Source organism: Phalangium opilio, unplaced genomic scaffold, assembly GCF_054372755.1.
Source record: "Phalangium opilio isolate 3A_F unplaced genomic scaffold, DU_Popi_V2 ptg001170l_1, whole genome shotgun sequence".
NCBI lineage: Eukaryota > Metazoa > Arthropoda > Arachnida > Opiliones > Phalangiidae > Phalangium > Phalangium opilio.
The window spans coordinates 11,460,021-11,473,141 of record NW_028324255.1 but is presented as its reverse complement, the minus strand read 5'-3'; the positions used below and the strand labels follow the sequence as shown (position 1 = coordinate 11,473,141).

At 39.3% G+C, this 13,121-nt stretch overlaps 1 protein-coding gene and 1 long non-coding RNA gene across 5 annotated transcripts; one reads left to right on the top strand and one right to left on the bottom strand.

Moving 5' to 3' along the window:
- The first annotated feature begins 1,211 nt into the window (after window positions 1-1,211).
- LOC149587275 (uncharacterized) lies at window positions 1,212-2,148 on the top strand. The gene is made up of 3 exons (XR_016380385.1): window positions 1,212-1,231; window positions 1,899-1,922; window positions 1,984-2,148. It is a non-coding gene; the product is annotated as an uncharacterized LOC149587275 (long non-coding RNA).
- A 6,276-nt stretch (window positions 2,149-8,424) lies between these two features.
- LOC149587274 (uncharacterized) lies at window positions 8,425-13,052 on the bottom strand. 4 transcript variants are annotated; one of them, XM_089863736.1, is made up of 11 exons: window positions 11,657-13,052; window positions 11,447-11,588; window positions 11,165-11,392; window positions 11,016-11,103; window positions 10,541-10,950; window positions 10,274-10,477; window positions 10,086-10,217; window positions 9,513-10,008; window positions 9,165-9,454; window positions 8,929-9,092; window positions 8,425-8,876 (listed from the first exon to the last, which is right to left on the bottom strand). In XM_089863736.1, the coding sequence occupies exons 1-10, from the start codon at window positions 12,998-13,000 to the stop codon at window positions 8,959-8,961; spliced, it is 3,468 nt and encodes a 1,155-aa protein (XP_089719862.1). In that variant the 5' UTR covers window positions 13,001-13,052; the 3' UTR covers window positions 8,425-8,876; window positions 8,929-8,958. The 4 variants fall into 4 exon arrangements, with proteins under 4 accessions (XP_089719862.1, XP_089719861.1, XP_089719859.1 ...); XM_089863735.1 differs by having other exon boundaries at window positions 8,929-9,454; window positions 10,541-10,855; window positions 10,919-10,950; XM_089863733.1 differs by having other exon boundaries at window positions 8,929-9,454.
- Window positions 13,053-13,121: the final 69 nt, after the last annotated feature.

Below are 13,121 nucleotides of genomic sequence, written 5' to 3'. Positions count from 1 at the left end.
ATCCTTCCTTTTAAGTTTATTAATAGAGGCTACTATTTGAGAATAGTGGCTAATAAACCTATTATGCCAACCTGCCATACCTAAAAGTCTCTGTACTTCCTTAACATTTTTAGGAGGAGAGAACTTCTGTATGGCTTCTATTTTAGAAGGATCTATATGCACTCCTGTTTCATTAACTATGTGACCGAATATGGTACCTTCTTTTTGGGCGAACCGACATTTTTTTAACTGTAGGGTGAGACCCGCTTCCTTTAATCTATTTAGGACATATTCTAAACACGTTAAGTGTTGATCCCAATCTTCGCTAAGCGAGATTAAATCATCTAAATAGTCTATTAATTGGAAGTTATCGGCATCTCTAAAGATCTCGTCGATTAAGCGCTGAATGGAGCTAGGGGCATTACACAGCCCAAAAGGAAGTACATTAAACTCGTACTTTCCCATATGAGTCACGAAAGCAGTTTTTCCCTACTTTTAGGGTGCATTTCCACTTGCCAATACCCTGATTTAAGGTCAAGTGTTGTTATAAATTTAGGTCTTCCAACCCTAGCTAACATGTCCTCTATATTAGGCAAGGGATAAGGGTCTTTAATGGTAACCTGATTTAGTTTTCTGTAATCAATACAAAACCTATAGGGTTTACCCCGTTTTGTTTGATCAACTAAAACTACGGGCGAAGCCCAAGGAGATACAGAGGGTCTGATTATCCCGTCATCTAACATTTCCCTAACATGTTGTTCAATAATTTTCCTTTTCTGGTCATTAACACGATAAGGCTGAGACTTTATGGGCGGACTATTACCCGTATGAATCTCATGGAAGATTAGTCCTGTTCTTCCTACTTTATCAGAAAATAACTCAGGAAATTTCAATAAAAGGGTTTCTAATTGATGACGTTGTTCATCAGAGATAGGGGCTGCGGAAACTGCGTCCCTAATGTTTTCTACTATCTCCTTATCTATAGGATCCTTTTCAGATGGAGTTGAAAAAGGGATCTTTAAGTTACCCACTAAACATTGAGATGATTCAAAGTCTAACTTGACCCTGTTTTCTGCAAGAAAATCTTGACCCAATATAAAATCACTATTTAGGGAAGGAACTATGTAGAATTTAAATTTGAAATGTTTCTCACTTTCATTTGATTTGAGAGTAAACTCTAATTCGTGAGAACCTTTGGTAAATGTATAACGGCCATCACCCCAAACTACACAATCAAGTTGTTCATCTTCAGGTAATTCTGAAGAATTTCTATATTTACAAATTTTTTCCCACTGATCTAAACTGACAAAAGAGGCATCGGCCCCACTATCTAACTTAGCGTGAACCGTCGCGTGTTCAAAAGTAACGGGGATAGTAACCCTTTTATAAACTGAACCCTTCCGGACAATCCTCAAGGGAAACGCGACACGCATCTTGTTAGGGGAATTTATTGGGCACCGGGAGAGGGACCACGAGGGATCTCTCCCGTCTGGGCTTCCCCCGACTTGATAATCTTTTTGTTTGGACAGTCGGCTGCAAGATGACCTGGTTCCTGACAACTATAACAAGTGATAGTACGTGTAGAGGGGTAAGACAAGGCCAACTGACGACCAGGGGACTTAGATCTCTGATTATAATATCTGTTATAAGATCGTTGATTATTTGAAGTATTTTGAGCTCTAGCTTTCGATTTAGAGTCTAAGGGTTTCAAGGGATATTCCCATTTAGGATGTGATGGAGAAGTAGGAGGATTACAAGGGCTTTGACAATGCCCGGGGGAACACTGACTATGGGCAGAGCCCTTATTAGCTGGGCAAGAAGACTCAGCTTTAACCTTAGGTTTTGGGGGTGATTTCCTCTTTTCCCTTTTCTCAGCATTCTTTTTCCTAATTTCAATATCCTTTTCTATTGTTTTACAGGAATTTCTTAACTGTTCCATAGTGGTAAATTGCAAGAAAAGGAGGGGAGTTCTAAGTTCATCTTTCAAATTGCTCTTAATTATAGGAACTAACTCCTTTTCGGACAGAGGATGGGTCATCCCTAAATTCAACTTCATAACTTCCCCGAAGAAATCCTCTACCGACTCCTTATCTTTCTGACTTCTATGGTTAATCTCTATCTTAAGCTTAGAGTCAGCTTCGGAGTCTCTAAACTGAACCTTAAAGTGTCTCTTAAATGTCTTCCAAGCTAAATGAGGATGGGAAGGGTTTAAACTACACATATCGTCATATTGACGGACTAAATTCCTGTACCAATACAAGGCATGCCCTCGTAATAGGAGAGGCAATGCCGCTAACCTGTCTTCATTTGATAGCTTGTGAAATTTAGCATACTCCTCAAAAGCAGCTAAAAATTCTGTGGCATTATCGCTAGACGATCCCATAAAGGCTAACCTTCCTGGCGGTTCAATAGGGACTTTTCCCGTTTGAGGAGTTGAACTTCTATTTATTAACGTAGGTAGATCTCTAACTAATTTATCCAAACTAGTAGCTATAGCTTTATGTATTGCTACATTTTGGGTAGAATTATCAGCCAATGTTTGGAGTAAGGGTAATATAAAGGCTTTTAATTCCTCGTCGGGAGTGTCTGGTCCCAATTGAGGGATTCTTCGAGACGGAGAAATTTGGGTTCCGATAGTTCTAACTCTTGGATTAGGTAAGGTGTTTGAAAAACTAACTTTAGGCTTATCACTTTTGGACGCTGATTTAGGAGGAACAAGGGAATCAATCCCAGTTTGAGGAGGGAAATTAGAGGGAGTTGAACTTCCCTTGGGGGCAGGAATGCTTTTATGAGGGAATAATTGGTAGGTAGAAAATTCCAATTCTGAAGAGGCTGCAGTCCTCTTCCTCGAATCAGAATCCTCTCCGTCGCCATTGTCTTCCGTAGAAGCAAACAGATCTTCTTTTGCTAGTTCTTCCCTTTTCTTTAATATTGAATCATCCTCCTCATCCTCAGATGTTCGAGGAGACCTCCATGTTTTGTTGTCCGAATATGCCATTATTTATTTATTTAATTATCAAATCAAAAATTCAATTACGTTTAAAAAGTCAAATTAAGTTTAGTTTATACAACTATACAAGTAAGTTATCTAAATTCAGTATCTGACTACTTGTAATGCGTGTCAGAGAAAATACGCTATCAAACACGCTAGTAATGACTCTATCAAGGCTATAGTGGAATGTTGTATAAATGTCCTACGCGGTAACGTGAAGTTATCAGATGACCAGAAGAAACGATTGAAGAAGCACTGTCTAATGTTACGGAAGTTATCTAAACAAAGCACTGTAGCAAAACGAAAAAAGATCCTTATTCAAAAGGGAGAATTTTTACCTCTTTTGTTAGCCCCTCTCTTATCACTTGTTAGCAGTGCTGCTGGTGCGGCTATAAGCAGAGCAATTAAAAATGGCTAGAAAGATGATTTTGGTACCTGAAGAGGTTTACCGTCGATTAAACTCGCAACCAAAAGTTGAACTTGGTGAAAATTCGGATACGAAGACTGTTTTGGATGATAGCAAATTGAACCAGACGCAAAAAGTTAACATGTACAATCATTTACTAACGAGTGCTATTAATAAAAGAAAAAAGAAGAAACCTGTTAAACAACAGAAAAAGAAAGATTGGTATTCTGAAATAGCCATGACAATACCGGATTCACACCTCAAACCGGCCATTGCCTTATACAAGTGGATTGATATCAACTCCAAGATTAATTGGTCCCCCAACGGGGAACTTATATACAGGGGACAAACAATCGTCGGGTCGAATATTATGGATATTTTACACCAAACTGTTAAAGCATATAAAAGCAAATCGAGATACAATGTCACTGGATTAGACAAATTTTAAGATCTGCTTATAAAAGGAAAATGTACCCAAAACTCTTGTTAAAAATAAGTTCCCATTTGAATACTCTACCAGTGCTGTACCTCTGGATGTATCAAGTACCTCCCTAGATGTACCAAACATCGATTACACACCCCCAACCCCGGAATCTATGTATGGTAATGGGTTTCGTAATTGGATAAAGTTAAAATAAAGAATAAAAACCAACACCCCGTTTCATTTCTCTCACAAATTACTTTAGAGTTATCATGGAAGGTTGTAACGACCCTTCCCCCACAGGGTTTCTTGCCTCTCCATCCATTTCATACTTAAGTAATCCCAAAGTTATTACGGCGCTTTTGATATTATTTCTTATAATAATTATCGAACTATCTGATTTCGCTTACTGGTATACTCAAAAAACCTTAAACTGCACGACTAATGGATAAACTAGAAGAAATATACTTCAATGAAAAAGATCCAGGAAGCTTCGGAGGTGTGCAGGGTCTATATAGGGCTGCGAGGGAAAAGGGGATTCACCTTTCCTTAAATGATGTTATTGAGTTCCTACAACGTCAAGAAACGTATACATTACACAAACCCGCAAGGCGCAACTTCAGACGAAACAAGACTATTGTGTACGGTATAGATGAACAATGGCAACTCGATCTGGCAGACATGCAAAACATCAAACGTCATAACGACGGATATAGATTTCTACTGTGCTGTATTGACGTATTCAGTAAATTCGCCTTCGCCGTTGCTATTAAAGACAAGAAAGGATCTACGATGGTTGCGGCGTTTAGATCCGTTTTAGAGTCTGGTAGAAAACCCAAGATTGTGCAGTCAGATCATGGAAATGAATTTCTAAATAAAGAACTGCAAAGTGAATTGAAACGTTTGGATATTAAGTTTTTCGCCACACACTCGGAGGTGAAATGTAGTATCGTTGAACGATTTAATCGAACCTTGAAGGAGCGAATGTACCGCTATTTTACGCAAAATGACACCTACAAATACATTGACGTATTACCTGAATTATTAGAAGCGTATAATAACAACTACCACAGATCGATTAAATGCAAACCCATTGAAGTGTCAGAGGAAAATTCGAAACAAATCTGGTTCAATTTATACGGGAAAGTTAACTTTTCGCCGCCAGTTTCATACCCATTTGAAATTGATGATTTAGTTAGAATAAGCAAAAATAAAAGAACGTTTGAAAAGGGGTATTTACCCAATTATACCGAAAAACTGTTCAAAGTAACAGAACGTATCCCGAGAGATCCACCCGTATATAAACTGAAAGATTTGAACTCCGAGCTCATTTCAGGTACGTTCTACAAAGAGAAAATACAGAAAGTAGGCAAGGACTTGGAAAACTGTACATTTAAAATTGAAAGAGTAATACGAAAACGGAAAAAACCAGACGGTTCTAAAGAACTACTCGTACGGTGGCGAGGGTATAGTTCCGACTTTGATTCCTGGGTGCAAGAAGTCGACGTAAAATGAGTTTTTATATTACATTACCTTCCGATTCCTCTGCGCAATATTTCAAAGGAAATACTATAAGCACGTTCAGAACGTATCTACCAGAATCAATAGCACTAGAGGGATCTCACGAGGTTGCTCTTGCTGAAATAAGCTATCCTAGAACTTGGAATAAGGTAAAAAGGGAATGCGCAGTTCGCATTTGGGATAATTCGTTCGTAGGTGTTGCTTCAGATGCAATGGATGAATTCCCAGAAGAGGGATCTGGTTTTGGTGAAAGTGGACAGACAATTAACGGAGTGAATGAAAACCGGGGTATATCGATAATTATACCTCCCGGATATTATGGTTCCGTAGAGGAATTACTCGAAATATTGTCAGCCGACGACGATGCTGGTGCTACTGAAAAAATAAAATCTAGGGTTGAGTTTTCATACAACAAACCAAATCGACGGGTGATGGTCGAGTTAAAAGGGACGAATCAACTTTATATCCCAAGCGAAATTGCCGTTATATTAGGGTTCACGAGGAATTCCAAAAAAGACTTCACTGTGTTCACTTCCATGACCGCCCCATTCAGTTGCGATATGGATGCTGGAATGCACTCCTTATTCGTGTATTCTGATATAATTCAGTCTCGATCGGTAGGAGACTCCGACGTCCCTCTCTTAAGAATTATAAGTATAAATGGAAAGGATGGAGACACGGTCGAGAAGGAGTTTGCTAAACCACATTACATGCCAATAGCGAAAAACAACTTCCAAACAATTGAAATTAACATTATGAGTGAAATGGGTAAACCGGTTAAGTTCGAACGTGGGAAAGTTCACATTTCAGACCCAGAAGAACTTGGCACTTGTTATAAGAACTACGTTGAATTCAAGCTCCGCCCCATTTATGACGTGATTGTCAAAGTGTAAGGATGTCTCCATATAATACGAGTCACGTTTCTGTTAAGGATTATGAGGATTATTATCTAAATCAAATTGGACATGGATCCATCCCAGTATATAGAGGTTTGGCCGTGCAACGTGGTTATGGTCTGGGGTCAATTATCTCGTCAGCGTTCAGATCAGCCATGCCATTACTTAAAAGGGGTGCCACGTACCTAGGTCGAAAGTTTTTGAATACTGGCGCGAAAATTGCGACGGATTATACAAGCGGTGTACCCATTAAACAATCACTGAGAACTAGGGGTAAAGAAGCGGGTAAAGAAACATTGAGAAGGGCAGCCGAAGAAGTGACCAAGCTAACTGGAAACGGGCGTAAAAGGAAACGCAAAGTGTCACCCAATATCAGTTCTGTTCGAACTAAGAAGAAGAGAAGGTCATCATCTTTACACCCGGATATATTTTCATAATGTCACTCGCACACCCAAACTCTATGAACAGCGTCAGCTCGGAACTAAATGTTTTTCACGTACCCTATACCCAAACTGGGATAATAGGAAGTCAATGGGTGGAGTATAACTCTACCTCCAACGTGGATGAAAATCAGGCTATTATATTTCCCGTCACCGGGAACTCCGAGTCATACATGGACTTGAAAAACACGCTCCTGCAAGTACAAGTAAAAGTGGTTAAAGCGGATGGGTCTCTACCTAAAGCCGCTGTGTACGATGCGGATGGTAATTTGACAACTCAGGCGGATAAAGTTGGACCCGAAAACCTATTACTCTTCAGTCTTTTTAGTGAACTACACGTATCATTGAATGATAGATCAGTTACATCATGTCCTCAACAATACGCATTCAAGAGCATGATTCAAACGCTATTGACATTTGGTGGTCCAGCGAAAAAGAGTTTTTTGACCGGGGCACTATTCTACAAAGATACGGCAGGGCATTTTGACGACTTTTTCGAAAATGAAGGGTTTGAGAAACGGAGTAAATTCGCCCAAAATGGGGTTATAGACTTGATCGGTGTCGTACACGCCGATATATGCCAGCAAAATCGCTTCATCCCCAATCTGGTCGATGTGAATTTTAAATTTATCAAAAGTCCCAACGAATTCTGCTTACATGCGGATGGAATTAAAGCGAAAGTTATATTTACCCACGCTTCGTTATTCATAAGAAGAGTTAAACTAACCCCTGAGATTATGATATCACACGCCAAAACCCTGGAATTGGCCACGATGAAATACCCCATAACACGTACGGAATGTAATACGTTTTCCATATCTCAAGGAAGTAAAATAGCAGTCAAAGACAATTTATTTAGCGGTCAACAACCGAATAAAGTTGTAATTGGATTTGTAGACCAGAACGCGTTTTTGGGTGATTATAAAATGTCGCCTTTTAATTTTTAAAATGAAGCGGTGACTCAAATCACCTTATCCGTTGATGGGGTTAGCGTACCCCATAAACCCTTAAACCCCAACTTTAAGGATAACCTATGTATGAGATCGTACGCCAATCTCTTTCTTCAAACCGGACAATGGAATATCGACGAGGGTAATTTCATTGACCGTGACGAGTTCGCCAATGGTAATGCTCTTTTCGTATTCGACTTGACCCCCGACCTGAATGGTAGTTCGACTGAAAGTTTCAACTTTATAAAGAACGGTAGTGTCCGATTGGAGTTAATATTTGCCGAAGCGCTACCGGCTACAATTGCCGTCGTTTACTATTCCGAATTCCAATCTTTGATTGAAATTGACAAAAACCGAGCTGTTTTATTTGATCAAAGCTCATAATGGACTCTCAACAACTTGAGAGAATATTAAGGCGCGACCCATACGCTAAAAATCTGTTTAGGGGTATTTTTGCGGCGGATAAACTACCAAAGACTGTTAAAACGTTCCCCTCTCTGTACATTGTGAATACTGACACCTCAAAAGGGAAAGGAAAACATTGGACGGCCATATATATTTCAAGAAGAAAAAATACTGAATTCTTTGAAAGCTATGGAAATCCTCCGGATTTATTTAAATTTAATGATTTTGTAGAGCGAAATAGCCTAACTGTTACGTTTAATTCACGCCAACTACAGGGGGAATTAAGTCAAACTTGTGGCGGGTATTGCGTTTACTTTTCATTGTATAGATGTAGGGGAGTTAAAATGTTTGATATAATAAAAATGTTAATGATCGTATGATTGCCGAATATATGTACAAGAATTTCTCAATAAATCTATCTTAAAACATTTTATTTTCCATTTAAATTACGTATGTTTTTCGATAGCTTTGGCTTGTCGTCATATTTTATACCATGTTTTTCAAAATAAAGTTTATTTTTCAAATTTTGTTTTCATCTTCCGACTCTAGAGCTCTACATTTTCTATTAAATGTGTCGATGAAATGGTGGCCGTAAGCGAGTGTTTTAATTCCGTCTGGAAGGATGTATTTCTTGTTGCCACAAGCCGATAAGGCCTTCTTGGTTTGTCTGACGGTGTACAGATCATGATGAACGCTAACAATCCTTTTCATGACGCATGTTGTCTCCTTCGCACCGAATAAACATTCGCGATAATCCGAATGATGGATGTCCCGCTTCACAACGCGACGACAGACCCCCTTTGCCGTCTTCTTCTCTCCAGATCCAGAAAGAATGGAATAGAGCTTCGGTCTGAGCCCTACAAACTCTAGAGTGTAAAGGTTAATTTCAATTAACATCAGCAATGAACCTAATAGTACCCTTTATTGGAACTCCGTCCATTTCGTCTTTCATCTTGCCCAACACTTTTTTATTAGCATCACTGAAAAGGGGGTGTGATTTAGGGTATCCAGAGAAATCAAACTGATCCCCGTGCTCCTTAAAGTCAGCGTACAGATCCTCGGTTTTGATATTGTACATGAGACTATTTGTGAATGAAAGTCTAAGTTAGCGTATGGGGGGATAAAAACATGGATAGGGTGATAGATAAAAAGACCGGTATCAGTGAATTGTAGTATGGCCTTATCACCGTATTTCACTTTGATAAAATCATAGTGAAATCTATAGAGAAATAGCTTAGAGAGATGCAATATAGAGAAGCCGGTGTATATAGGTCGATTTAACGTCAATGTCTTCTTCATCATCTGGATTCCAACCAAGTCATTATGATACATTATGAATTTTTCGAACGCTGGGGAGGAAGCTTTCTTAACCGCCATATCCTCGGTTTGCACGAGGTGGAAATCTATCCGATTTCGAAGGTTTTCCATTGTTTTCCCAAATACGCTGGAGAGATTTTAAATAAGTCGAAGATAATTAAACACATGATTAGTAGATAGGTTACCTATTATTCATGAGTTTGAAAAAATCTTTCTGAAATGTATTGGTAGCCAACTTTCTCTTCTCTGTATTTAGGTCTATATACGGACTAAGCCAAGGACCTTGCCCAAAGCGTAAAACCTTATGTACTGTGACTAATTTCAACCCCTTGGAAATGTAATATTTCAGGTTCCTATAATGGATCACGTAGTTGAGTTTGGTTTCTAGACTCGGAACTAGTTTAGGCAAAGTATCTTTTATAGGAAGTCCATTCTTCTCCATAAGGTTTTTGTAGTACGGGGAAAACATATCGGTGGTTATTCTCCGCGTCTCCGGCCCGAGTGGGAGGCAATTATGGGAACGGTGTAATTCCCTCGGGTACTCTAAATCAACCTCGAGAATGTACCCGTTCGGAGAATCGTCTGGCGTGTTTAGAATAGTATTTTCGGTGTAAGTCAGAAGATCATTATCGTCAATCCATTGCAAGTTATTCATAGGCAGATAGTCCTTCATAACGGTACCTAGTTTTATGGGTACGAAAACAATATATTGCTAGCTTATTAAGAATTTGTAGGGTTTTATATGAGTTAGAAAATACCATATAAATTATTCAGGTCTAGATAGATGATGTAATTACTGGACTTGTTTGGATCATAGTCGGCTAAATACTTGTTATTAGCCTCGACGAAACGATTGGAAATCAGACTTACACCGCCACGTATTCCCCTTTCTTAATATTGAAATCGGTAAATATCGTAAAAATATTGTTTATGTTTATTTGATTACCGATGAACAGATGCATATCAGGGTCTAAAAGTAAATCCAGTTTTACTTTTGTCATCAAGAGAGCTGCCTGCCAAGCCAAGCCAGGTCCGGTATAGGAATGGGCGGGGTCTAATCGGTAGACATCCAGGCACATAGCCCTGAATTCCTCAAACACACACGCCAATTGTAGTGTGTCAATTTGCACATACGTATCGTGTAGATCGCCTGTAAATTTCCATTAGCTTATAATATAGGAAGTGGAACCCTCTCTTACAAAGTTAAAAGTACCTAGATTTTTAATTCCGAATTTTTCCCAGACATCGCGAGCGTGCTGATAGTTTTCATCGGTGATATGCTCGTCGGTTAGGGCATTGTAAAATGCCTCCTTTGGCGGGAGTTCGGTCTCCTCGAAACGGTCCATCGAATCCATATAATCGTAAGGGAAAGACAACTTCTTGAGGGCTAACCCTACTTGTTCGGGGTTATACGACGCACTCAGGATTTTAAATTTGTCGATTCCGCATGTGGCTAAATTTTGAACTAGGGTGTCTAGGGACGCACTCATAAACCTCATTGAATCAATAAACTGTAACTTCCCTAGCCCTATACTGATGTAAGTTTCGGTATTATTCGGGATGACCGATATATTATCCTCCTTGAACAGACCGATTTTTTGGAGGATCAGATGAGAATCGTACCTTCAAATAGAAAGGGTAATTAATAATTGTTTAAGTACCCGCGTCCAGGTGGGATGATTACTTACTTTGACAAATTGTGTAGAACCACGGGAATGTGTTTCCCTAACCGCATTTTTAGATTACAGGAGTTATGCGCACGACCGCGATAACGGCTTAAAATAAAAGGAAATTAAATACTGAATAAGAGAAGTCTTGATAATATTTTTAAACTCATCTGTTAGATGGCAATGATCATTCACGCCATAGTCTTTGATAGTCAGAATCTGAGAGCAGAGGTAGCAATGAGTCGCGCTCTTACTAGCCGCCAATTCAGCGGGTGTTAGATCCATAGGGATGTTTTCTTGTAGAGCTTCACCGATAGTTTCAGCTTCCATCAGCAAACTTTGAAGGAAAATTTCTACGGCATCAGTCCCCCTATACGCTACGGGTGCCCTGGGCTCTCCTAGAGATTATCGTTAGATATTATTTGATTAAAGATAAGAATTTGGTGATGTACCATTCATTCCAATCACGACGTAGCTGAATCCACAGGCGATGTGTTCCGAGAGTTTGGTGGTTGAGGAAAGAGTCTCGTTATTTGCACAAGTCTGATAACGATTTAATATACTCTCGAAATCAGCGTATATTATAAATGGACACTATATATTTGATGATAATGGGTAAGATATACCGAAAGAATTTAAAATCATAAAAAATAGTAATTTACCTTTTGCATCCATTCAAACTTATCAAAGGATAGAATTGGTTTTTTATGTGGCATTTTAATTCGCTGAGGTTTATGAATCGAGCAATGTTTAACATGTTCGGTATGATTTCGTTTCGCGTTTAATCCCGAGAATCTATGGAGACATCGTCGGCAGATATAGATTTTACCGTTGTGTTTTGTGAAACGTGATAAAAGTCGACTGAGACTTCGAATGAGACAATAATGTTTCTTCTCACCATCGGTTAAAAGTAAAAGGTCAATTTCCCTCTCCTCACTCACCACCTCTTCACTCACGTAGCGCGGAAACACACCGTCCTCCCATGCGAATATGTTAATCGAGAGATTATTTTTCACTTCAAATTTCTTCATTGTAATGGGGTCGAGGGTATAGGGGAAACTTATGTCCGAGCAATTTAGTTCATTTTCATATGGCTCATATTTGGATACTTGATTGGGGTTTTGAACAGCGGGGTGTAAGCGAGCCAAGCATGCCCATTTAATACACATCGCGTCGTTAGATTTGATGTTGAGCACACTACGCGTGGCAGTTATTACTTTCGGGGTGTTTATAAAGGAACCCGCGACTAGAGGTAAATACTTGATTACGTCTACTTGGAGATATAAAATCCTATCTATCACCCAATTACTCCCCAACTCCTGAAACTCCTCCATCAGAGTTGTAATTTGTTGAATACATTCGCTTATCTGATCTCGAAACCGATCCTCTAATAGAGTCGTCCGCGTTGTGCTTCGGATGAACGGGATGTGTTCAACTTCTGTACCGTCGTCTAATACTTTAGTATAACGCACTCGAATCAATAGATTCCACTTTATCCCCTTTCTTTTAAACAATTGATCGCTCAGATACTTAATTAAACTGAGGATTAGAGGGGTAATAAAGAGTTCGAAGTCGGTTTGAACATTCGGCGGGGTATATCTAGCGCTAAGAACGGCATCGCCCAGAGCTAACATCTCCTCGGCATTGTTAGAGAATAAAGTATCATCGGTGGGCTCTTCCGGAGATAACATCATAGGATAATCCTCTGACGACGAATCATTAGGTTGGGTAGAGACGTTAGACCTTCGATGTGATGGTAGCGGATTCCGACTGTGTATCTGGGAGTGACGGTTAAGACGAGCTTTACGTGCGAAACTTCTCCCACACGTTACACGCGAATATTTAATATTGCCATGCTGTTCGCGGACGTGTCTGTCCAGCGTATATTTTCTCTTAAATTTTTTATCACAAATATGGCATTTAACATCGTCATGCTGCTTGCACACGTGTTTCAACAACGCGTTTTTACTCTTATGCCGCTTATCACAAGTGTTACACAGAAACATTCTAATTTAAAGAAATAGTACTACGTTTAAGGAGGGTGCAACTCGGAGTAATATATTTAAGAATATTTCGGGGTTTATATACCGACTTCTCCTCGAACCACTTTGAGACTATTGAGATCTC

Excerpts from the sequence above, each read along its gene's own strand:
- LOC149587274 (XM_089863733.1), bottom strand. The coding sequence starts at position 13,000 with ATGTTTCTGTGTAACACTTGTGATAAGCGGCATAAGAGTAAAAACGCG. Across the intron at positions 11,104-11,164 it reads TGATCATTGCCATCTAACAG|GCCGTTATCGCGGTCGTGCG; the intron begins ATGAGTTTAAAA and ends CTTTTATTTTAA. Across the intron at positions 10,009-10,085 it reads AGACCTGAATAATTTATATG|GTACCGTTATGAAGGACTAT; the intron begins GTATTTTCTAAC and ends CCATAAAACTAG.